At 47.1% G+C, this 25,326-nt stretch overlaps 1 protein-coding gene across 6 annotated transcripts in view; it reads right to left on the bottom strand.

The window, feature by feature from the left end:
- REEP1 (receptor accessory protein 1) overlaps positions 1 to 25,326 on the bottom strand; it is a 122,219-nt gene that overhangs the window by 49,966 nt on the left and 46,927 nt on the right. For all 6 annotated transcript variants that reach the window (XM_047781595.1, XM_047781590.1, XM_047781593.1 and 3 more), the window contains exon 2: positions 10,490 to 10,562. In XM_047781595.1, the coding sequence (XP_047637551.1) occupies positions 10,490 to 10,562 (73 nt within the window). The remainder of the gene's footprint in view (positions 1 to 10,489; positions 10,563 to 25,326) is intronic.

Raw genomic sequence — 25,326 nt, 5'->3', positions numbered from 1 at the left:
CCAACACTACAACTGTCCAGGTTTCCCTCTTGACTTTCTAGCTACTTCTCAGGCTCACTGATTCCTCCCCGGGGCTTTGTTCTTGACATTCTCTACTTACCTAAGACTAGACATTCTCCCTGAAGGAAACTCTGCATTCCTCACCTCACAGCCAACAAATCACCAAGCTCTGTCACTTCCACCTTCTTATTTCTCTTGAATTTATATTTTCTCCATCCTTCTGCCACTATTTCCAACCACCAACATCTCCTGTCTAAACCAGAACTACAGCCTCTTGACTGGTCTTTGCACCTCTGCCCTACTCCCAATCTGTCCTCCACATTCCAGTCAGAATGACCCTCTAAAATCCAAACTGGATGATTCCCCACCCTAGCTTAAAGCCTTCAGTAGATCCTTGTTGTTACAATAAGGTCCAAATTCCTTAAACCTGCTTACAAGTCCTCGCATAAATCGGACACTAATTATCTCCATCAAAACCTCTCCTCCTCACCCACACCTCCTCAAATTTCCATTCCAATTATAATAAATCTCTTTCCATTTCCTAATGGAGCATCTTCCTCTGCCTGCAAATTTCAGCCCTCGGATATCAGATTAAATGTAACTTCCAGAGTTCCTGTCATGGTTCAGTGGTTAATGAATCCAACTAGGAACCATAAGGTTGTGGGTTCGATCCCTGGCCTTGCTCAGTGGGTTAAGGATTCCGTGTTGCCATGAGCTGTGGTGTAGGTTACAGACGTAGGCCTGTCATAGGCCAGCGGCTATAGCTCCAATAAGACCCCTAGCCTGGGAACCTCCATATGCTGTGGGTGCGGCTCTAGAAAACACAAAGAGAAAAAAAAAAAAAAGGTTGAGAAGAAATATACTTTGGAAAATACTGGTCTAGGTGGCTTTTTGAGAAGACAGAATTAGATAGTTTGTAAGGCAATAGATCTCCTCCATGAGATGGATGGATAGGTATACATGGGAGGAAATGGGTCTGCTGAAGTTGAGGCATGAGTAACTGACAGTTATGGAGCCACTCACACAAGAAAAAAAGTACAGAAAGCGCCAATTTAGGGATTAGACGCTGAGATCCATGAGGCTGAAGGTAGTCTGAGGGTCCAGAAGGAGATCCAAGAACACTGCCCAACAGGCCTCTTGAAAGGCAAAACTAAATCTCAGGATGGAGGTTGGGCCTATAGACACCCTGACTATACAGTCATGCACTGTGAGCTTGTGCCAGCAGATGATGCATACTCATCTGCAGAGAGGAAGCAGAAAGTGTTAGCCTAAAGAAGTTTCCATATATACTCCAGGGGTAACTCTGGAATGGACAGCTGACAGCACAACTGGGGAGTCCCTCTGGACTGGTCAAGGGCAGGGGTGAGGAGATAGGAGAAAAGCAGTGACCCTTGACTACAAGAAAAGGGTGGGAGGTAGAGTTTGGCGACCTTCCCTGAGCCACAGAGGTGGGCTGAGACTCCTCAGCCCATCAGATCTTGCTGCCAGGTCTCCTGTTAGCCTGCAAAAGTCCTCCTCTGTGAGCTGTGGGGCAGCAGGCTTAGCCACCTCTTAGCTCACCTCACAGCTCACCTCACCTTTGGACCCTCCCCCATGCCAGTCATGCTAGTATTTCTTGAGCCTCTCACTCCCTCTTGCCTCTGGGCCCTGTTCCAGCCTCACGGGGAATCCCCTATGCCCAATGACTGAGAAAGGAAGAATCTGAGCCTGGTTTCCAGATGAGTATGCATCATCTGCTGGCACAAGCTCACAGTGGATGACTGCATAGTCAGGGTGACCCCGAGAGAGTGGAGAAGGGAAATTCCCTGCAGGAAGACCTCTGAGCAGCCCTCTTAGCCAGGAGGAGACATGCCCTAAGGTAATTAAGGCCTTTATATTGTCACCAGGAATATTAATGTTATTTTCTTATTTTCCATATTCTTGCTGTGACATCTGGGGTCTTGCTGACTATAGAGGGACTGCCCTTCCTAGGACCAGCTAATTCTTAGGGATAGTCAAATTGTTGCCCCACAGCTCATGTGCAAACTGATCAATGCAGGATTCAGACTCAAAACTCTCTCCCTTATGGAGCTTCTACAGAATGAGCCAACATTTTCCAGCCCTAATCATCCCAGGGCCTGGTAGCAGACAACTACAAGCAGCCCCCAACCCCAGAGCCTGCTGAAATTATTCAAACTAGCCCATTCCACGCTTGCTTATGCTGCCTTGCCTTGACTTTCCCACAGGCACCATAATAAAGGTCGTTGCCACATTTTCCCCTCACTCTTCAACTCCTGATTGACCCTGCTGCTTCTCCATGTGGCCCTGCAGGGTGTGCTGTACCCCCTATTTCCAGGGAACTGTGAGTAAAACTTCTTCCTCCATGAGCCATGTCTGTGTCTGCATGCCTTACTAAACCAGGCTGAAACAAATCTGGGGTACATTTTAAAACCCCAGGTAAGGATTTGGTAAGGTACTGGGAAGGGACAAGACTGAGCAGCTGGTGTTGAGGTGGATTGGGAATTGTGTGAATGGGCCCACAGAATGCAGATATTTGTGGCCCATTCTCATGCTCACTAAAAAGTCCTGATGGCAGAGGAGGCTCTTGGTAATCAGGTGGATGAGATGACCAGCCCTGTGGCTGTCTACTAGTCTTTCACCTCAGGCACCATATTGCATGTTCATTGGGCTTGTATACCAGTGGTCATGTGGAAGTGACAGGGGGAGAATATGGGCTCAGCTATGGGCATTCCTCTTGCCAAGACCAACCTGGCCATGACCACTGCTCAGATACCAGCAGGTGCCAGAAGCAGTGACTAAGCATCTCTAGGACAGTACCCTATCTCAAGGCACCAGCCAGCCTCCTCAGAACGAGCTCATTCTGCTAAGACCCTTCCTTCATGGAAAGCACAGCACAAAGTCTGCAATATTATTCTTGAATATTCATCTATTGGGCATGTGGACTTGCTCTTCCAACTTCACTGTTTCTGGCAGCCATACAGCAAGCTGTGAACTCAGTGAGTGCCCTTTTCATTTTGATGTATCCCACCCAACACTGCTTCTGACCAAAGGCTCTCTTTTATAGCAAAAGAAACAAGACAATAGACTGAGGCTCTGGAGAGTCACTGATCTCATCATGCACCCCACTGCCATAAGGCAGCTGGCCTAACACAGTGCTGCAAGAGCTTTGGAGAGTTCCAGAAAGAACAAGGTGGGAGTCAGCATTCGGTGAGGTTGATAAGCTGCACCTTAGAGGGGGCAGTTTCTTCTCTGAACTAATGACTAACACATGATGCTACATCTTAGCCAGAATCCACAGCTTCAGGAACCAAGGAAATGAGAGTGTTGTTTCCTGTGATGAAGCCTGATGCTAGCTCCATGCACCTCAAAGTATGGTCCATGGACCAGCACCACAGAATCATCTAAGAGCTTATGAGAAATGTAGAACCTTAGGTCCTACTTCAGACTTAATGGATCAGAATCTGCATTTTAATGAAATTCTGTTTACTCATATGCATGTTAAAGTTGAGAATCACTGGTCTAACCCCTCAGAACATTTCTGCTTCTTATCCTCAAACCTCTGAGCTCTGCTTTTTAATAATTTTAGCACTCAAGGGATGGATTTTTCAACCAGGGATACAAAACGGTTCTGATAAAGTAGAAATAGTGATCAGAAGGTCACCTGGCAATTTCAAAACCACCAGGTCACAAGGAAGTAGATAATAAAGGGACTTATGGGCTTTGATAGGATGACTAATTCTGATTATCAAGGGGAAGCAGAGTTGCTCTTATACAATGTGACAGGAAGGAGGGTGGATGGAAGTTAAGGATCCTCTAGGGAATCTCCTAGTATTGTCTCATTCAGAAGTAAGGTCCATGGATCATTACTACAACCCTGAAACTCTGCAAAGACAAGATAAGGCCTCAGATTCCTCAGGAATGGAGATTTAAGCCACAGACCTGGAGAAGAAACCTCATTCACTAATTGAAGGCACAAGGAGCATGGATTGGATGGTGGAAGAGGAAAGTAGCAGGAAAAATTGGGAAGGACTTTGGAATGGATGTCCTGTGGAATGCTAGGTGCTGTCCAGAGCAGCCTTCTGAATTATCTTAATTCTGCAAGGGTCTTGTTTTGCAATGTCTTTGAGCTATTTTGCAACTTTGTAAGCTATAGAAAACTGATTACGATCCAAATGATTTAGTCTATAGACTGCAAAAGAATTTTGTCCAGTGGAGGTACCACTGGGTCCAGTGGCCCCACCTTCCCCAGAAATCAGTTGAGTATCTATGAACAAATTAATTTCATCATTCCTGACTGCTAATATGTCTGTTTTGGAGTGCCCTTTGAACTGTTTTTTGTTTGTTTGTTTTGGTCGCCCACAGCATGCTAAGTTCCTTGGTCAGGAATGGAACCTGAGCCACAGCAGTGACAATACTCTAGGCCACCAGGGAACTCTGTCTCTGAACTGTTTTTTAACACCTTACTGGTTCCCTCATTACTTAATGAGTTAAGTAAAATTTTCAATACGTGTTTGTTTTATATTTGTACAAGAATCATGATTTTACCCTTTAAAAAATTTTTTTTTTAGGGCCACACTCAAGGCATATGGAAGTTCCCAGGCTATAGGGGTCGAATCAGAGCTACAGCTGCCAGGCTACACCACAGCCACAGCAACACGGGGTCCGAGTCAAGTCTGTGACCTACACCACAGCTCAGGGCAAAGCCAGATCCTTTAACCCACTGAGTGAGGCCAGGGATTGAACCTGCATCCACATGGATTCTAGTCAGGTTCATTACCACTGAGCCTCTACAGGAACTCCTAAACTTACCTTTTAACTAAAGACAAAAAAATACTATGAACTCATAGCTACTTGCATAAATAAGAACTGTAGCTTCTATCCATATTCTTACTTACTGTGTCATGTATAGATTTAAATATTTTAACTAATTTTATTTTTATTTAGTTAGCAATGGTTCACTTGACAATTTAATATTTATTTATTTACTTGCTTTTTAGGGCAGCACCCTCGGCATATGGAGGTTCCCAGGCTAGGGGTCAAATCAGAGCTACAGCTGCTGGCCTGCACCACAGCTACATCAACACGGGATCTGAGCCACATCTGCGATGTACATCACAGCTCAAGGCAATGCCAGATTCTTAACCCACTGAGAAAGTCCAGGGATCAAACCCGAAACCTCATGCTTCCTAGTTGGATTCATTTCTGCTGTGCCACGATGGGCACTCCAAAGATTTAATTTTTAGAGTGTTGAATGTTAAAGTCAGATCCTGTCACGGTCAGAGGAGGAGAGAACTTTGCCAGAGATACTGGATCTGGAGCTGGACTCACATGAGGAAACTTGGGTTTGGCAAGTAAATGAGTGCTAGTCTTGTTGGAAGGTTGTTTTTTTGCTTTTTGGGGCCGCACTTGAGGCATATGAAGGTTCCCAGACTAGGGGCTGAATCACAGCTATAGCTGTGGGCCTACACCACAGCCACAGCAACGCTGGATCCAAGCCATGTCTTCGACCTACACCACAGCTCACAGCAACGCCAAATCCTTAACCCACTGAGCAAGACCAGGGATCGAACCTGCATCCTCATGGATCCTAGTTGGGTTCGTTGACCGCTGAGCCATGAAGGGAAGTCCAAGGAAGGTTTATAAAAAAGCCAAAATCTAGGTAAAGGAGTGGACGTTGTGTAACCTAAGAAGTAACTGTAATAGGTATCACTGCATTCTGTATTTTCACATACATAATATGCGGGCACACCTCATTTTGTTGCACCTTGGTTTCTTCAATGCACTTTACAGATACTGCATTTTTTTTTTCCAAATTGAAAGTTTGTGGCAAACCTGTGTTAAGCAAGTCTATTGGTACCATTTCTCCAACAGCATTATTTTTGTTTCTTTCTTTTTCTTGGCCACACCCCTGGCATGTGGAAGTTTGCAGGCCTGGGACTGAACCTGTACTATATCAATGACCTGAGATGCTGCAGAAACAATGTCAGATACTTAACATGCTGCACCACAGCAGAAACTCCCAAAAGTATTACTTTTAAAGATATATACTTTATTTTTTTAGAAAAATATAGTATAGTGAAAACATAACTGGTATATGCACTAAGGAAACCAAAAAGTCTGTGTGACTTGGTTTTTGGCGTTGTTTATTTTACTGCTGTGGTCTGAAACCAAACACGCAATATCTCTCGGGTATGCCTGCATTGCATCTGTATTTATTTATTTAAAAAAATTGTAATGGCCTTATTTGTGGTATATGAAGTTCCCAGGCTAGGGACTGAACCTGTGCCACAGCTGCGGCAATACCAGCTCCTTTAACCCACTGCATGTGCCGAGGATTGAACCTGAACCTCCTTATTGACCCCAGCCGCTGCACTCGGATTTTTTTTTTTTTATGTCTGCACCTGCAACATATGGAAATTCCTGGGCTAGGGACTGAATAGGAGCTACAGCTGAGGCCTATGCAACAGCCACACTGGATCCCAGACGCATCTGTGACACATGCCGGATCCTTAACCCACTAAGTGAGCCCAGGGATGGAACCTGCATCCTCACAGAGACTATGCTAGGTTCTTAACCCCATGAGCCACAACGGTAACTCCCAGAAGTCAGATTCTTAACCCACTTTGACACAGCAGGAACTCCAATGTGTGTATTTTTTAAAAGTACTGGGAAAGTGGGTGTCTCTAATTTGGAGGGTGTCTCCCAGCCTGTGGGTTTTTATAGGAATCAAGGCCTATTATCTAGTCTTGGAAAAGTCAAATGCCCCAATCCAGAATGATCTTCATGGAATGTTCCAAAGGCAGCTGGCAGCCAGTTCTGTGGTGGTGACATGGCAATAGATCCCTAACCAGAACCTTCCTGTGGCATAAGCTTGGCTGTCACCCAGCCTTCTTGGATTCTCCTCAATTTCTGAGAATCTTTCCCCAGCCTTCTAGTTAATTCTACAAATTCCCATAAATTCCTTTCTGTTTAAGTTTTTGCCCCCCACCTTTGACTGGTGCAGTAAATTGGAAAAGACATAAAAAGCTATGAATGTCAAGAGTGATATTTCTCAAACTGAGGATCTTGTTAAAAATGCCAATTTTTACTTAGAAGGTCTGGGTAGGGCTTGAGATGCTGCACTTCTAACTAGCTCCCAGGTGATAACTGAAAATGCTGGTCCACAGGCCACACTTTAGGTGTTGAGATCAAGAACACTGATGCTTGCAGAGAAGTGGCTGGAAAGTGGGAGGAACGGGATAAAGAAGGTTCAACACTAAGAAGACCGAACTTGACCTTGCAGGTGATAAGCAGCCACTGAAGGATCCAGGGGGAGTGAAATGAGTAGATTTCCATTTTTTAAAGGTTTGTGGAACTGCTATAGACAATGGAGTGTAAGATGAGGATCAGGAGGTGGAGAACCCAGGGAGAGGGTACGGTATGCAGGATAACAGCCCCCGCCCCCAAATGTCCTCACCCTAATCCCCAGAACCTGTGAGTCTATTACATTATAAGGGAGATGGGACTTTGCAGTTATTAAGTTAAGAACTTTCAGATGGGAAGATTATCGTGGATTATCCGGGCCCATTGTAATCACATGAATCCTTAAAAGTGGCGAAGTTCGTGTCGTGGCTCAGTGGTTAACGAATCCGACTAAGAACCATGAGGTTGCGGGTTCGATCCCTGGCCTTGCTCAGTGGGTTAAGGATCTGGTGTTGTCGTGAGCTGTGGTATAGGTTACAGTCATGGCTCGGATCCCGAGTTGCTGTGGCGGTGGCGTAGGCCGGCAGCTCCAGCTCCAGTTCCCCTAGCTTGGGAACCTCCATATGCCTCAGATACAGCCCTAGAAAATATATAAAAAAAAAGTGGAGAATCTTGCCCAGCTGTGGTCAGAGGGAGGTGCGACTATGGGAGGGCGGAAGGTGCAGGGTGGCTGATTCTGACTTGACGGCAGAGGAGGAGGCTCCAGCCAAGGAAAGCAGGTGGCCTCCAGGAACTGGTAAAAGGCAAAGAAATGGATTCTCCCACACAGTCTCCAAAAGGAGGCTTGATTTCAGCCTAGGGAGATCCATCTGACTACTGGCCTCCAGAAAGGTGAGATAATGCATTTGTGTTATTTTGAGCCACTAGGCTCCTGGTAATTTGTTATAGTGGCAACAAAAAAATACAGAATACCACTGAAACATTCCAGGGAAGAATGATGAGAGCCTGCTTGAAGACAGAGGCAGCACAGAAGGAGAGACGTGATTACTAGGAGGATAGAGATGAAGGGTCGTAATCAGCGGGCATGTGGGTGGGGCTGGGTGGTGAAGGACAGGCAGGAGTCAAAGGAAGTTCCCAGGTTTGTCTCTCTCTTTTTTTTTTCCTTTTTAGGGCTGTCCCGGTAGCACATGGAAGTTCCCAGGCTAGGGGCTGAATCAGAGGTTCAGCTGCTGGCCTACACCACAGCCACAGCAACGCAGGATCTGAACCATGTCTGCGACCTACACCACAGCTCACAGCAATGCTGGATCCTTAACCCACAAAGCGAGGCCAGGGACTGAACCCGCATCCTCATGGATACTAGTCGGGTTCTTTTCTGCTGAGCCACAATGGAAACTCCCTCTCTTTTTTTTGTCCCCCCCTTTTTTTTTTTGCTTTTTAGGGCTTCACCTGTGGCATATAGAAGTTCCCGGGCTAGGGGTCGAATCACAGCTGCAGCTGCCATCTTACACCATAGCCACAGCAACATGGGATCCAAGCCACGTCTGCAACCTACATCACAGCTCATGGCAATGCCGGATCCTTATCCCACTGAGCGAGGCCAGGGATCGAACCTGCATCCTAATGGATATGAGTTAGGTTCGTTACTGCTAAATCATGACGGGAACTCCCCCAGTTTCATTATTACCAAGAAACCAGCTAACCTTAACGCTCACGCTTTCCCTCCTGGGAAAAGCACATGCTCACTGCCAACACAAACAGCTGCCCTGCTTGTCAGTTCTATTTTTCAGTTAAAATTAATGAATTGCCATTCGAGTCATAAACCAGGCTCCCGTAAGTTTAGTCAGAGCAAAACAATCACCAGGGTTTGCTCTCTCCCAGATGAGCAGACGGAATTGTTTCCCCCCCTGCAAAGCAGAGGATCAGACTTTGAACCGCGGTGACCCCTGTTTTGCCTCCTTCTCTGGCATCATGTTCCAGCCTCCCAGGCTGGAAGGGGTCGGGAAGGGGAGACCTGGAAGAGGCTGCCCAGCGCCTTCCCTGGGCCAAGTCAATTAGGAATCATGAGGTTCTAGGCTTGCAACTTAATGGCTATTTATAGGTCACACTCTGAGATTCCTTCACACATACCAGGGACCCAGCCTCCAGAGAACACAAGCCCTGTCTGGATCCCCTGCTTGGTAGCAAATGCAAGCCAGGCAAGCAGTTCTGGGAAACTGAGAGGGTGGGAGGAGATGGCTCTGGAGGTGGCTGGTGTCACCCTAAAAACACCCTGGGAAAGCTGAGAAAATAACTTCCAAACCTGCTTGGAATGATTTCTTTACCTGTGCCTAACTTGCCAAGTGACCTCTTCTGAGTAGAAAAGGAATAGCATCTGGTTGCCCACAGCACTGGGGGCTAGGATTATTGATATCCACCTACTGCTCCGATAAGGAAACCCAGACTCTTAGAAGTTAAGACTCTTGTCCAGCATTGATTGCAACAAGCAGATGTCTGTCAAGACGACTTCATTCTCTTGAAGACAAAGGCTATATCCTTTGTACTTTGACCTGGGATTCTGTCCTACAAGGGGACGCCCCTTCCTCCCCAGCCCCCTGCAGGTCTTTATCATTCAGGGGCGGTCTGATGGTTTTCCAGCCTAAAGGTGCTGCAGCAGCACATTTAGGGCTATGACTTGGGCACCTAAATTGCCCAACAGTAATGCAACCCTCCAACCAGTAAGTAATCCTGATCTCCTTCCTATGTGTTCAGCCCTCTGCTAGGCACTGTGGGAAATGGTCACAGCATGACAGTCCCTGCCCTCTAAAAGCTCATAAAGCGAAAGTGCTCCAATCATGGGAGCATTCTGAACCCGGAACTAGAATGGAGATCAGAGCCCAAGCCAGGAGCCAGGAGCCAAACCAGGTCAGCTGGACTCTAGGACCCAAGCTCCTCACCTCAATGCTAGACTGTCTCCCAGTAACACTGCTTTACAGTCTCACCTGCAGCTCAGTGAGATGAACTTGCTCTTCTTAAGCCATACATAGAGTGGCATGCAGCAGACCGGGGGGCAAAGGGGGGGACGGGGAAGAGGCTGTTGTATCCTCTTACTGACCCCCCCCCCCGATTGCACAAAATCTAGCTCTAAAGAGGTGGTCTAGACAGGAGAGGACTCCTGGGTTACACCTGACAGGTCACATGAAATGAGGTTAAAGAAGGGCCTCCTTGGCCCCGCTCCCAGTACCCACCATCCATCAGCCTCCTTCAGGCCCAGCTTTCCCCAACTAACCCCATCAGCTCCCCCATCCCCACCAAAAGTGCTACTTACATATTCTTTAATGTCCTTTGATTTCACGGCCTTATAGGAATAATACGCAGGGTAAAGGGTGCCAAATATCAGCCTGGAGGGAAGAGAGAGGGGAAAGGAGAAATGTGATTTCTATTCATCCTATTTGATGGAAAATGTCTGCAATGAATGCCAGAAGCATCCTCCAAGCTACAGAAGATGCTACTATGAGGCTTACTTTTCTAAATGCCTTGAAGGTTTTTTGCTCCTGGCTGGGGATGTGCTTAGAAACTTCTATGTCCTGTTATAGCACCCCACCCATCTTCCTAAAATCTCTCATTTGGCAACACAGAAGGGTAGTTTGGGATCATGGAAACCAAAAATGGGGGAGGGGGGGGAGAGTGAAGGTGGGAAGCCAAGCTGAACAGCCGAGATCCCTGAAATTAAAGGCCACATGTTCCTCCCTACTGCTAATCCCCATCAGATGCTCTCTAAAACCCATCCACACCTTGGGCTTCCTTGTCCATCAAAACCATGTCACGCAACGTTTCTTCAAATTTCACTCCCTTCAGGCTTGATTTCAGCATCCTGCAGCCAAAGTCAACTGTTCAAACTGTAAATCCAATCCAATCCAACCCCTCCTCCCGCCACAAGCACCCTTCCCCGCCACACGCATCCATCCGCACCACATACATCCTTCCCCACCACAAATGTCTGTTCCCACCTTGCATTAACCTCACTTTGTATCACACTGCTCTGAAGATGAAGAAGCAAAAATAAGAACACCAGCCTGACTGGGCATCACCATCATGCCCAGGGCTGCTCACTAGGTCATTCAATAAGCTGACTCTTACAGCAGAAAACTAACAGAACACTGTAAACCAGCTATAATGGAAAAAATAAAAATCATTCTAAATTTAAAAATTAAAAAAAAAAAAACCTGACTCTGCATGGCATAGTTCTACCTGCCCTCATTCTCTCCACCTGCACTCTCCCCAACAGTGCCTGTGCTGTTCTCTCCTCCTTCATCTGATTGCTGCCTATTCATCCATCAGATCCCAGCTCCATGTGACCTCCTCATGGACGCTTTCCCCAACCTACCCAAATGGGTCAATATCCCCATGACAGTCTCAAAGTGCAACGCACATATGGTCAGGGTGTTCTTTTACTATTATCGGATGAAGATTTGATTGACAGCATCTCCCCATTTGGTTCTAAGTGCTTCAGGGCACAGAATGAATCTGTTTTGTTCAATGTTGTGTTCCTAGTACCTACCACATAGGGGGCTCTCAACGGATATTTTGAAATGAATGAATTAACGGCATGTTGGACCTGGAAGGGTTAAATCCTTTCACCTGAGAGGTGAATTCAGGTGTCACCCCCAGGTGTCAATTCAGGTGGGTGCATGCTGCTTGGGTATGGCAGCCGCCCTGATCCCAGTGGCCAGCATCTCCAGTGACCACCCTGTGGACAGAGTGGCACAAGGTGATAACACATTCGGGAAGCCCAAAGCCATGGCTCCCTCCTCAGAGAGGTCGGACAGAGGACACCCAGTCAGATGCAGTTTACCCAGCAGGGTCTGCTTTACCATAAGCTGTGGCCAAGTAACACTCCAAAATTCCGCATTCATCATGAGTCCAGGGAAAAACAGAAAGGTAACTGAATCAACTCTGTTTCTGGTGCTGAAAAGGAAGGGGAAAGGGCCTGTGTGAGTCAAGGCCCTTAGTGCAGGTCCTTGACTCACACAGGCCTTGCACTTAGCGTTCTGCAGTCATCACCTTGGTCCTCAGACGCCTTGGTAAAGAGAACCTCTTCTCTCTCTCCTCCTTCTTTTTTTTTTTTTTTTTTGGTTGTGTGTGGGTACCCACAGCATGCAGAAGTTCCTGGGCCAGGGATCAAACCTGTGCCATAGCAGCAACCTGAGCCACAGCAGTGACAACGCAAGATCCTTAACTTCTAGGCCTCCAGGGAACTCCAAGACAATCTCTTCTATAGACAAGGTACCAAGGTGTGGAGGGGTTAGTCTGTGTGTGTCTAGTTCCATGACCAATAGGAGTAAAGCAGGGGCTGGGATCCAGGCAGGTTGTTCTCCTCTGAGCCTGGCCTCTTACTATCACTGTCGGCTGCCTTAGAGAGCAAGGCCATCCTCTGGGAAGGCTGGAATCATGTCTGGGGAGTAAGATAAGCCAGCAAAGGGGGCAAGAGAGTAGCCTGAAAGTGGATAAGCAAAGAGATCCTGCTGTTTAGCACAGGGAACTATATCTAGTCACTTCTGATGGAGCATGATAATGTGAAAAAAAAGAATGTATATATATATGTGTGACTGGGTCACCTTTCTGTACAGTAGAAAATTGACAGAACACTGTAAACCAGCTATAATGGAAAAAAATAAAAATCATCCAAAAAAAAAAGAAAGAAAAAATTAGCCTGAAAGGAAGCAAGAAATTTAAGAGATGGATAGCCATGGTGCCAATGACACTGAGCCTGGGGAAGCCCACTGGTTCGGTCACAAGCCACCTTGGAGATAGAGGTTGGCCCCACCCCACCCTGCCCTGTCCCTACACAGTATTCTTTTTCTTTTCGTCTTTTAGAGCCGCATCTGTGACATATGGACGTTCCCAGGCTAGGGGTCAAATCGGAGGAGCAGCTGCCAGCCTACACCACACTACAGCAACTCGGGATCCGAGCCACATCTATGACCTACACCACAGCTCACGGTAATGCTGGATCTTTAACTCACTGAGTGAGGCCAGGGATCGAACCCACATCCTCATGGATACTAGTAGGTTCGTTAACCACTGAGCCACAATGGGAACTCCCCCTACACGGTATTCTAGGTACCAGGGAGAATTCCTTCCTCTGTGAGCCCTGCCCTGACCTCAGGCACCCCCTGAGGATTAGGTTCCTCCTCTCCTGTTCTTCATCATACATTTCCCTTTCTTAGCCCTCATCTGTATCACTTACAATGGTTTATTCAATGCCTTCTCTCCCACGAGACTTCAAGCTCACCAAGTCAAGGACGGTGTCTGTCTCGCCCGTGGAACTGCATCCCCTGGGCCTGGCAAGTGCTCGATAAATATACGTATGTTCACTGGGGGGAGTTTCAGAGAGCGGTGAGGTCAGGGCCATCCAGGGACACCCATGACCTTGGGACTGAGTTGTCAGCAGTGAGGGGGATGCCAGACGGCACCCAGCTGATTCAGCAAAGCCTCGGGCACAAGGCCACAGGCTCCAGAGAAATAAACACACCCTCCTTGGGCCCAGACGCCCAGCTTATTAGTCACATCTGCCACAGTGGTGGCTGGTCCCTGCACTGAGGCAGCAGAAGGGACAGGTAGAAAGTGCATCTCCACCTGACATCAAAGAATCAGCTCCCCTGGGAATCCCAACCAGCGATACCCCCAACGGGTCACAGAAGCGGGAAGCCTCACAGGTGCCCAGACAAGAGAGGCCTGTGCTCCGTCCATCTGCTGGAATTGGATGCGAAGTGGCTGCCAGGGTCCCCCTACCTGGCTCCCGTCTGACAACATGGGGACAGCAAGGCGAATTTGCTTTTCTGTCTCTAAAAGCTCAGTGACACTGGAAAAAGGGAGCACAGGCAGTATTTCACTGCCCGGGGGAGGAAAATGGCAAGTTCTTCTACATCTCTTTGGGAGAAAGGAAATAACAAATGAAGTAGGTCCAAGCCAAAGGGGCTTGGGATTTATGTCCATTCAGACCAAGTCCCCCTGGCAAGGCCCTTCTTCCTCCAGTCTCTGGGCCTACCCCTCTCTCTGCTCTGGATCTTGGCCAGCTGCTGTCCCCCAATGAGCCTGCTGGTCTGCCTTCAAGCTGTGACTTCCTGCCTGCTTGCTCTTCGCTCTTCAGCCTGAATCTTACCACGTGATCTTCCCATAACCCCTTTCTTTTCTTACCTCCTCCCCCCAATTTAAAGTCCCAATAAGCTTTTTTTTTTTTTTTTTTTTTAGCTATTTCTTGGGCCACTCCCGCGGCATATGGAGGTTCCCAGGCTAGGGGTCTAATCGGAGCTGTAGCCACCGGCCTACACCAGAGCCACAGCAACGCGGGATCCGAGTCGCGTCTGCAACCTACACCACAGCTTACGGCAACGCCGGATCCTTAACCCACTGAGCAAGGGCAGGGACTGAACCCTTAACCTCATGGTTCCTAGTCGGATTCGTTAACCACTGCGCCACGACGGGAACTCCCTAAAGTCCCACTAAACTTTTAAGACCCATCTCAGAAGAGCCACTTCTAAAAGACAAAAAAAAAAAAAAAAGAGCCACTTCTGTTTTTGATCACCTGTCTTTCAGAATTTTCTTGACACTCCTTAAGTCTGTTACAGCCCTTATGTACTAGTTTTGGTTGGGTTTTTTTTTTGTCTTTTCTAGGGCCACTCCCGCAGCATATGGAGGTTCCCAGGCTAGGGCTCTAATTGGAGATGCAGCCACCGGCCTACACCAGAGCCACAGCAACGTGGGATCCGAGCCGCATCTGTGACCTATACCACAGCTCACAACAACACCAGATCCTTAACCCACTGAGCAAGGCCAGGGATCAAACCCGCAAGCTCATGGTTCCTAGTCGGATTCGTTAACGACTGCGCCACAACAGGAACTCCTTATGTACTAGTTTTAATAATAAAACATTGAAAATAATGATATCAGTGGAGTTCCTGTTCAGCAGTAACAAACCTGACTAGTATCCATGAGGACTCGGGTTCAATCCCTGGTCCCACTCAGTGGGTTAAGGATCCAGCATTGCTGTGAGCTGTGGTGTAGGTCACAGACGAGGCTCAGATCTGGTGTTGCTGTGGCTGTGGAGCAGGCCGTCAACTGCAGCTTCGATTCAGCCCCTAGCCCAGGTACTTCCATATGCCACAGGTACGGCCCTAAAGGAAAAAAAAAAAAGATAGTGGGAGTTCCCTGGTGGTCCAGTGGTTAGGATTCAGTGCTTTCACTGCTGTGGCCCGGGTTCCATTCCTGGTCTGGGAACTGAGATCCCACATCAAGCTGCTGCATGCCGTGGCCAAATAAATAAATAAATAAATAAAAATAATGATGTTAATATTGAGGGCTCACTAATGCCAGGCACTGCTCTACCAGCTGTATATGCTCTCTCAATCCTCTCAACATCAGACCATAGGGGATATGAATTCTACTGCTCTGTTTCACAGACCAGGACTCTGAGGCCCCAAAGACACAGCAGCCAGAAGCTGAGCTGGGATGTGACATGGGCAGCTTGACAGCAGGCTTACTGTCCCCCCACCCCCACCCCCAGCTCCCCCTAGGCTGCCTGTACTGGCTGAGTGAGACCATCCGGGCCTGAGCTGTGTGGGGTCCCCAGCGCCTCACACAGCCCCTGCCCAGATGGGTGCTAGACAAATGTCAGATGAATGAATACTTATCAAACAACTGCAACCTCTTTCCAAAGAACTCAGCCCACTTGAGGGCTTCACGTAACTCTCTCTACAAGGTCAAGAGGAAAGTGATAAAATTCTCAGGAGGATTTAAAGCTACTTAAGTGCTCGAGGTTGGCTCAAGAGTGGGACAATGGAGGCTTGAGTGCCATTCTCTACAGAGGAGACGGGCTCCGTGCTAACACTCCTCCCAGTTGTCTGAGTGAACGGAGCCTCACATGGGGGCTCCCAGCCCTGCACCCTCCCCCTCTTCTGCCTGCTCTCATTTATCGCCACCCTGAAGCCCCCAGCTCAACCTACTGCCTCCCTTTATCTGCCTGCTACATGCTCCCATCTTTGCCCTCCATTCCCCCTCTTGCTCCAGATCAGGGTCCTCCGTCCAGGTTGCCGCCCCCCACCTCCTCCAGAGCTGCAGGGTCAGGAAGGTGCCGTGGGCCTCACGTGAACATCATCCTCTGAGGCCGTGGTGCCCAGATGGGGGTGGTTTAGTTGTCCGAGGGACATCTAGGCAATGTCTGGAAAGACTTTGGTCATCACAAAGGAAAGAATGCTCCTGGCATCTAGTGGCTGAGGCCAGGGATGCTGCTCAACATCTTATGACACAATCCCCACAAAGCATCATCCAGTCTACAGCGCCAGAGGGGTCGAGGTAGAGAAACCTAACTAGGGTGCTATTTCTGGTACCCTGGACCCTTCACCTGAGCATCACAGGCACTGTGCCCCAAGTGGTTTTTAAAAGAGCCCAGAGTGGAGTTCCTGTCATGACTCAGTGGTTAATGAATCTGACTAGCATCCATGAGGAGGTTCAATACCTGGCCTTGCTCAGTGGGTTAAGAATCCGGCATTGCTGTGAGCTATGGTGTAGGTCGAAGATGTGGCTCCGATCCTGCATTGCTATGGCTTTGGTGTAGACCAGCAGGTGCAACTGAGATTCCCTAGCCTGGGAGCCTCCATATGCCATGGGTATAGCCCTAAAAAGCAAAAAAAAAAAAAAAAAAAAAGAAAAGGCGCCCAAGGTCCCAGGCAAGATGGCAAATGCTCAGAAAAGAGTAAATGGTCCGGAATGCAGAGACCACACACCTACCAACTGGTCAATGTCAGGAAGAGGCAACTCTGAAGCTGGTTATCAACATCTGACCAAGGAAGAGAGGTACTGCTCACGTGAACTGATGGTAACTGGGATACCAGTCAGGGTCACCAGGGAGGGCTGCCTGCCGTTCCCCGAGCCTGCAGGGGACCAATCGCTGGCCTAGGGCTCAGCTACAAGCTGTGACACCGTGGTTACTAACCAGGGCCAAGACTTCCGCAAACCATGAAACAGACGGTATTTTCCACAGTCTTCCCAGGTATCTGAGTGCTGGCCCAACATTTCCCCATGCGCAATTATGTTCCAAATGTTTAAAAATCAATGCTAGCAATATTTTTTGGTTGAAATTCATTTTTAAAACATGAAATAATAGGCCTATTTGTACAGTTGTTCATATTATGATAAAACAAGTGGAATTTAAGAAACGGTATACCATATAGGAATACTGAATTTCTTTTTTCTTTTTGGCTGCGTCCAAGGCATATGGAAGTTCCTAGGACAGGGACTGAATCTGAGCTACAGCTGCAACCTACACCACAGCTGCAGCGACGCCAGATCCTTCACCCACTGAGCAGGACCAAAGCTTAAACCCATGTCCTCATGGATACTAGTCAGGTTCGTTACTGCTGAGCCAAAACAGGAACTCCTTTATCCATTTTACTGATGCATATTTAGGGCCTGTTCAAGTCATCACTACAAATAGGGCTGAACTAAGCATCTTACATGTGTCTTCCTGGATATGTGAGACTTTCTCTACGGTTCACACACAGCGTGGAACTGCTAGGTCACAGCAACTGCCGCACCTTCCTCCAGACAAGGCAAAACCACTCCCTATAGAGGCTATACCTGTTTCTACCCCTTTCTGCAATGTAAACAAGTTCTGATGTTCCCCATTCTTGCCAAACTAGTACAGTCAGGTTGAGAAATTTTTGCCAGTCTGATGGGTGTGAAACGGTATCTCGTGCTTGTTTTAATTTTTATTTCCTCATTTACAAGTGAAGTTGATCAACATTTTGTGCCTCTTGGCCATCTGGCCCCCTTAACTGAACTATTTATATGCCTTCCCTCCCCTGCCATTAGGTTATCTTTTTCTTACTGATTTTTAGGACTTCTTTGTGAATTCTGGGTGTAAGTTATGCCTTGGACATAGGCATTGCAAACATTTTTTCCCAATAAAGAGCCCTTTTAACTTTGCTGTGGTGCCTTCTGTTGTATAAAAGTTTTAAATTTTATATGGATAAATATATCAATCTTTTTTTTTATATAGCTTGTTTTTTTAAAACATCTTGTTGAAGAACTCCTGGTCACATATATCTTCTCATAACATTCTTTAATGTTTGCTTTTTCACTATTCGGCTTTAATTCATTAGGAACTTATCTTTATGTATGTCGTGAGTTAGGGATTCAACTTCATTCTTTTCTGTATGGATCCCAACTGTCCTGGTCACATTTACTGACTTTTTTCCCAAGGATGTGCAATTCTACCATCGCTATATGTAAAGTCTTCTAACATGAGCAGGTATTATTTCAGCTCTCCACTCTGTTACACCAGCCTACTGACTAACCATGCACTTACACCACAGTGTCTTAACTCCCACAGCTTTATAATAAGTCCTGATACTCTTAAAATGGTCTTGCTTATTCCTAGCACTTTGTTTTTCTAGATGCACTTCAGGACAAGTTTGTTAAGTCCCATGAAAAACCTTATCGGCATTTCGACTGGAAGTGCACTGAATTCACAGACTTACTTAGGAAGAATTACCATCTTTTAAATCAGGTTTTCTCTTCATGAACATGGTCTCTCATTGATTCATGTCTCTATAAAGATCTTGGACATGTTTTATTTATTCTTGAGTACTTCAGGGGTCTTTTTTTGGGGGGGTGGTATCATGAGTTTTTAAAATTAGATTTTCTAATGGTTATTAATGGTATACAAGAATATTATTGGCTTTCCATGTTGATTTCAGAACCACTCATTTTGCTGAAATTAAAAGCATTTGTGGGAGTTCCCGTTGTGGCTCAGTGGTTAACTAATCCGACTAGGAACCATGAGGTTGTGGATTCGATCCCTGGCCTCTCTCGGTGGGTTAAGGATCTGGCGTTGCCGTGAGCTGTGGTGTAGGTGGCAGACGCAGCTCGGATCCTGTGTTGCTGTGGCTCTGGCATAGGCTGGTGGCTACAGCTCCGATTAGACCCCTAGCTTGGGAACCTCCATATGCCACAGGAGCAGCCCTAGAAAAGACAAAAACATTTGGGGAATTCCTGCTGTGGCACAGTGGGTTAAGAATCGACTAACAGCTAGGGTCTCTGCAGAGGCATGGGTGTGATCCCCAACCTGGCATGGTGGGTTAAAGTATCTGGCACTGCCATAGCTGCGGTTGTAGGTCATAGCCGTGGCCCATATTTAATCCCTGGGCCAGGAACTTCCATATGTTGTGGATGTGGCCATTTGAAAAGAAAAGCATTTGGAGTCCCAAAGGCATTACACCAGGTGGAAGAAGCCAAATCCCAAAGTCAAGATGCTGTATGATTCCATATACACAGTTCTCTGAAAAAGGAAAATTTAGAGGGACCAAAAACGGATCAGTGGTTGCCAGGATTAGAGATGGTGGGAGGGTTGATTATAAGGAGAGTGAAAGAATCTGGGGAATGATGGACTGCCCTGCATCTTGATTGTGGTGGTGGTTACTTAACCGCATGCATTTACCAAAACTCAGAATTCAAACTCACACACCAAAAAAAACTCATACTGAAAAGAGTACATTTTACTAATTATATTTCAATAAACTTTTCATTTAAAAAAAGGCATTTGGAGGAATTTATACTCATAAGTGTATGTGTGTGTGTGTGTGTATTTGTCTCCAAAATGGATAAAACTGACCAGGCATCCACCTCCAAGCTCTGAGACAACCTGCTGATATTGAAGGGTCTATGCGTAATAAGGCAGAATTCACAAAATCCATAAAACACCTCCAGGGCCTGTTCATGCTACAGCTCTGAAGAACTGTCTCAGCCACACTATGGGCCTAGGTTCTAAATGCAGCTGAGCAAGCCTGCTCTTGACTGGGCTCTGTAGGAAATATCCTTACTCACAGTGGTTATGCAAACTTAAGCTGGGCAGTTTCTCAGACTGGGTGCATAGCTGCAGGTTCCCAGGGCACAGCAAACCACCTGGGCTTTGGTTGCCATGGGGCCCAACCTTTGGGCCTCTGCTTCTGCTTCCCCACTGTGACCTTCTCAAAGGCTAGAGGAAGAAAATATGAAAACAGCAGAACTGGCCCCCCTGTGCATTTGGCTCCCTGGAGATTATATTACTATGAGTTATAAGCTACTATTTATTCACGGAGTGCTCATTATGTACCAAGAACTGTGTAAAATTCTTTTCAACCATTGTCACTTATCATCTGCATATGGCCCTAGGAGACAGAAAGTATTGTTTTCCTTATAATACAAATGAGTAAACTGGAATTTTGTGACATCAAAGAACTGAGTTTCACAATTGTCCAGGGGAGGGGGCCTTGAAGCTAGGTCTATCTGATCCCACTGCCCATGACAGACTGCCTTTTTTTTTGGTTTGGTCACACCCACAGCCTGTGGAAATTCCCAGGCCAGGGATCGAACCTGCACCACTGCACAAATCTGAGCCACTGCAGTAACAGCACCAGATCTTAACCTACTGCACCATAGGAGACCTCCACTACATTGCCTTCTGAACTTGACTGTAGCACATGGCTGAGAACCTGCAGTGAGCCCGGAATGAATGAATAAATGAATGAGGACTGGGAGAGAAGGAGGGAGAATGCTGCCTGCTTCCTTGCCCAAGAGAGTCCCACTCTGGCCCTGCATTACATATTTATTGACGCCAGGTGACAGTATAATTCCAGGGGTCCGAGCACATACACTGTTCACACAAATAAAAGTTTTATCTCTCCATCCAAGCTGATCTTAGTAAAACAGAAACAAACTACATCCTCCTTCCTCACTTTGGCACATGATTCTACTGACCCCTCTCTAGCAGAGCCTTTCTTTTCCCAGGCCTGACTCCTCTCTGCAGATTTGGGGGAACTCACACATGCAAAACTCTTCCTAGGGGAACCCCCTCACAAACATCTCATTGACTTATTTGCTCCTTTGATTTACACCACAGCCCTCTGGGATCGCGGGGAGGGGGAGGGGGGGTCTTGTCACAGTTAACACATGAAAAACTGAGATTCAGAGCAGTTCAGGGACCTCCCAAAGGTCCCTTCCCCATCCAATATGGTTCAAACCCATGCTTCCTGCCCTGAAGTTCAGGGCCGTTCTTCAGCCCACATATCACCCGAGCACAGAGAGGAGTTTTATTGCTTATTTAGAGCTGTGTGTAATGTGTGTGGCAAAAATCCAAATGTAAATTGGATTACAGAAATACTCCCAAATCCAATTTAGAAAAGCACAAAACAGTACAATTATGCTTCAAATTTTCAATTCATGCTGTTAAGCATTAAACTCTGCAATCCAACCCACTCAAATCCTACTCAAGCACCAGCCTGAATATATATTTTTTTGGCCACACCTGCAGCATGTGGAAGTTCCTGGGCCAGGGATGGAACACCTGCAGTTGCAGCCTGTGCAGGATCCTTAACCCGCTGCGCCACAAGGGAATCTCCTGAGTGTGTGTATGTGTATATTTATATACGTGTATATATACATTTTGTCTTTCAGGGCCGCACCCATGGCATATGGAGTTTTCCAGGCTAGGGGTCAAATCAGAGCTACAGCTGCCAGCCTACACCACAGCCACAGCAACACCAGATCTGAGCCACATCTGCAGCTTAGACCACAGCTCACGGCAACGCCAGATCTTTAATCTACTGAGCAAGGCCGGGGATCGAATCTGCGTCCCCATGGATGTTACTCAGATTAGTCTCCACTGAGCCATGATGGGAACGCCTATTTTATTTTTTAAATCTAAATTGCAGAGATTTCTGGGAGTTCCTATTGTGACGCAGCAGAAGTGAATCCGACTAGGAACCATGAGGTTGCAGGTTCGATCCCTGGCCTTGCTCAGTGGGTTAACGATCTGGCGTTGCCATAAGCTGTGGTGTAGGTTGCAGATGTGGCTTGGATCTGGTGTTGCTGTGGCCAGCAGCAACAGCTCCGATTAGACCCCTAGCCTGGGAACCTCCATATGCCGCGAGTGTGGCCCTAAAAAGGACAAAGAGACAAAATAATAATAATAATAATAAATTGTAGATATTTCTATTCTTAAGAAATCCAGAAGCTGAGCCTTAAGATCAGACCTGAGTTCAAATCCAGGTCCATCACTAACTAGCTATGGGATTATGAGTGTGTTTCTTAACTACTCTGAACCAGCTTCCTTGAATGTAGAGAAGAAAAACACCTATATTCAACAGCCACTGTACGGATTAAACAAGGAGACTATAGGTAAAGATTTAACAGCCCACAGACAGTAGAGAGGAAGGACAAATACTAGTTCCCCTCCCTTCTACAGAAATAGTCACTTCTAATGCCATTTCTTTTGGGTGCAAACCAGTTTTCCTCCAATCATTAAGTATTTGTTGAGCATCTATTATGTGCCTTGGGCCCTCTGATAGGAAAGGCAGCCAGTAAACATTCAATTATACAAATAATTGATTCATAACAACTATTGGAATCTTGCTGAGTGTGTTTTGAAGGAGAAATCAGATTTCCTTCACATAACTGTCCTGTGGCTGCCTATCTCCCAGCCTGTATCTGTTCCCAGGATCTGAGAGCCAAGCCCCAAATCTCAGCCAGAGGGTCCCCTGGTAAAGGCTTATGGTTTTCTCCTCCTGGTAGCCTTTCTCTAAAGCCCCTACAAGGAATATACTTGGTGAGCAGAAAGGTCTGATGGGCCTTCCTGTCTGCACCATGAGAGCGGGGGTGGGGCTCTTGGAGCTGGACTCAGGGTGGTAGCTGTGGGGTAGCTGTGGGATGTTCTGGGGATGTGTCTGCTCAGCTCATGCCCTTCTGGCTCCCACATGGCAGGTGCTGGTGTGGCCCACCCAGCCAGCTTTTGCAGGTCTACCCAATGTACCAGTGCCTGTCTGGGAGAGTGTCAAGGGGCTCCAAGGGAGGGGAGGGGAAAAGGGTAAACCCTTACTGATGCCCACGGGCGCTGCACCAAGCACTGATCCCCAGAGCAGTCAAGTGAAATTGCAACCATTATCCCCTTTTCACAGGAGGGATCTGGGACTGAAAGAGGTTATACTCATTCATTCATTCAACAGACACTGACTCAACACTCCTCTGTGCCACAGTCTGCGTCTAACACCAGGTCACAGAGCTGCTAAGTGGGTGAGCTGGATTCAAGAATCTACCTGGGGGAATTCTGGTCATGGCTCAGTGGTAATGAACCCGACCAGTATCCATGAGGACGCAGATTAGATCCCTGGCTTTGCTCAGTGGGTTAAGGGTCTGTTGTTGCCATAAGCCATGGTGTAGGTTGCAGATGCAGCTCAGATCTGGTGGTGTGGTGGCTGTGGTGTAGGCTGTCAGCTACAGCTCTGATTCAACTCCTAGCCTGGGAACCTCCATATGCCGCAGGTGGGGACCTAAAAAGAAAAAAAAAAAAAAAAGAGTCTGCCTGGCTTCAAACCCCTTACTCTTTCCAGTCTGACATGATACCTCAAGAAGATAAGAGATTTTCTCCTCAGGGCGATCACAAAGTGGTTGGAGTGCCAAGTAGATCAGAATAAGACAGCTGGTGGGGTGAAGCTGTGTCTATTAAACATTGAAGAAAAAGCCTATGGTGATGTTCCAAGAGCCTTCTTCGTGAGGCTGTGAGCTCGCTGAGGGTGGGGACTGGGTCTTTCCCCCATCTCAGCATCTCTGGTGCTGGCACAAGGCAGGCGAGACACACAACCTCATGGGTGAAATCCACATGCATTATGCTAAGTGAAAGAGGCCAGACCTAAAAGGCTCTATGTCACTTGACTCCATTTATGCGACATTCTAAAAAAGACAAACCTATTAGAGACAGAAAACAGATGTGTGGCCAGAGGCTGGGGGTGGGAGGCGGGGGAGTTGACTTCAAAGGGGCATGGGGAAATTTCTGGACGTGACAGAACTGTTCTATATTTATACTGTGATAATGGTTACATGACTGTATGCATTTGTCAAAGCTCATAGAACTACACAATCAAAAAGTAAATTTCACTGTAGGCAAATTATGCCTTCATTTTCTTAACAGGAAAAAAAAGAAAAGAAAAGAAATGCATATAAGCAGGATATTTACAGTGAAGCTTAAGCTTCAGGGCCCCTCAGCTTCACGGGTCCTGGGTGGCGTTCTAACAGTGTGTTCTTCAAATTTTTTATGACTTTTTGTGAGAAAGCCCCCTCCTCCATTATAAAAGCTTAGGGCTCTGTGAACTTAGATCCACTCCTGAACACAAGTACAAAAACAGATCAAGAAAGGAAGAATGTAGAGTTCCTGCTATGACTCCGTGGGTTCAGTACCCGACATAGAGTCCGTGAGGATGTGGGTTAGATTCCTGGCCTTGCTCAGTGGGTTAAGGATCCGGCATTGACACAGCTGTGGCTCAGATTCAATCCCTGGCCCAGGAACTTCCATTTAAAAAAAAAAAAAAAAAAAAAAGGAAGAATGGGGAGTTCCCTGATGGTCTAGTGGTTTGGATTCAGTGCTTTTACCAGGGGCCCAGGTTCAATCCCTGATCTGGGAAGTGAGATCCCACATCAAGCTACTACAGCCAGAAAAGGAAGGGAGGGAGGGAGGAAGGAAGGAGAGAGGGAGGGAGAGAAAGAAAGAAGGAAGGAAGGAAGGAAGGAAGGAAGGAAGGAAGGAAGGAAGGAAGGAAGGAAGGAAGGAAGGAAGGAAGGACTCTCAAGGAGTTGGACGTAAGGGGGACCTAAGACCTGGTTCCAAAGACAACCCATGGAGCAGAACCAGCATGGACACAAGTACAGAGGTTTTCCAAGGTTCCCCATGACCACATGAGCACCAACAATTTGTCGGTCCTACACCTATGTTCACCACCAAGCACATGTGTCCTGGTGTGATCTCAGCCACGCCAAGTCACTCAAGACAGGTAGGACAGTTGTGACCTAACAGGGTGTGAAAATTCTAAATGCTGGTGAACTGGTGTAACAAACGTTAATCACTCTTCCAGCTCCCCTCACAGCAATGACCCGCACTGCCTGGTGTAGGGAAGTTTTCACCTTATATACTGGAAGCTGAAAATGGTTGATGTTCACTTTTCCAGCCTCCCTTGCAGCAGGGATGTGGGCCTGTGGTAAATACACCTTCCCAGGTATGAACCCCAGCCCTGCAACCTTCTCACTCAGTTGTACCTAAGCTGCAGTCTTCATGCTGATGATTCTGTGATACTATGTGAA

This window comes from Phacochoerus africanus, chromosome 5 (genome assembly GCF_016906955.1).
Source record: "Phacochoerus africanus isolate WHEZ1 chromosome 5, ROS_Pafr_v1, whole genome shotgun sequence".
NCBI classification, from domain to species: Eukaryota; Metazoa; Chordata; class Mammalia; order Artiodactyla; family Suidae; genus Phacochoerus; species Phacochoerus africanus.
Note: the sequence above shows the minus strand (reverse complement) of the source record. Positions and strands in the feature narration are given on the sequence as shown.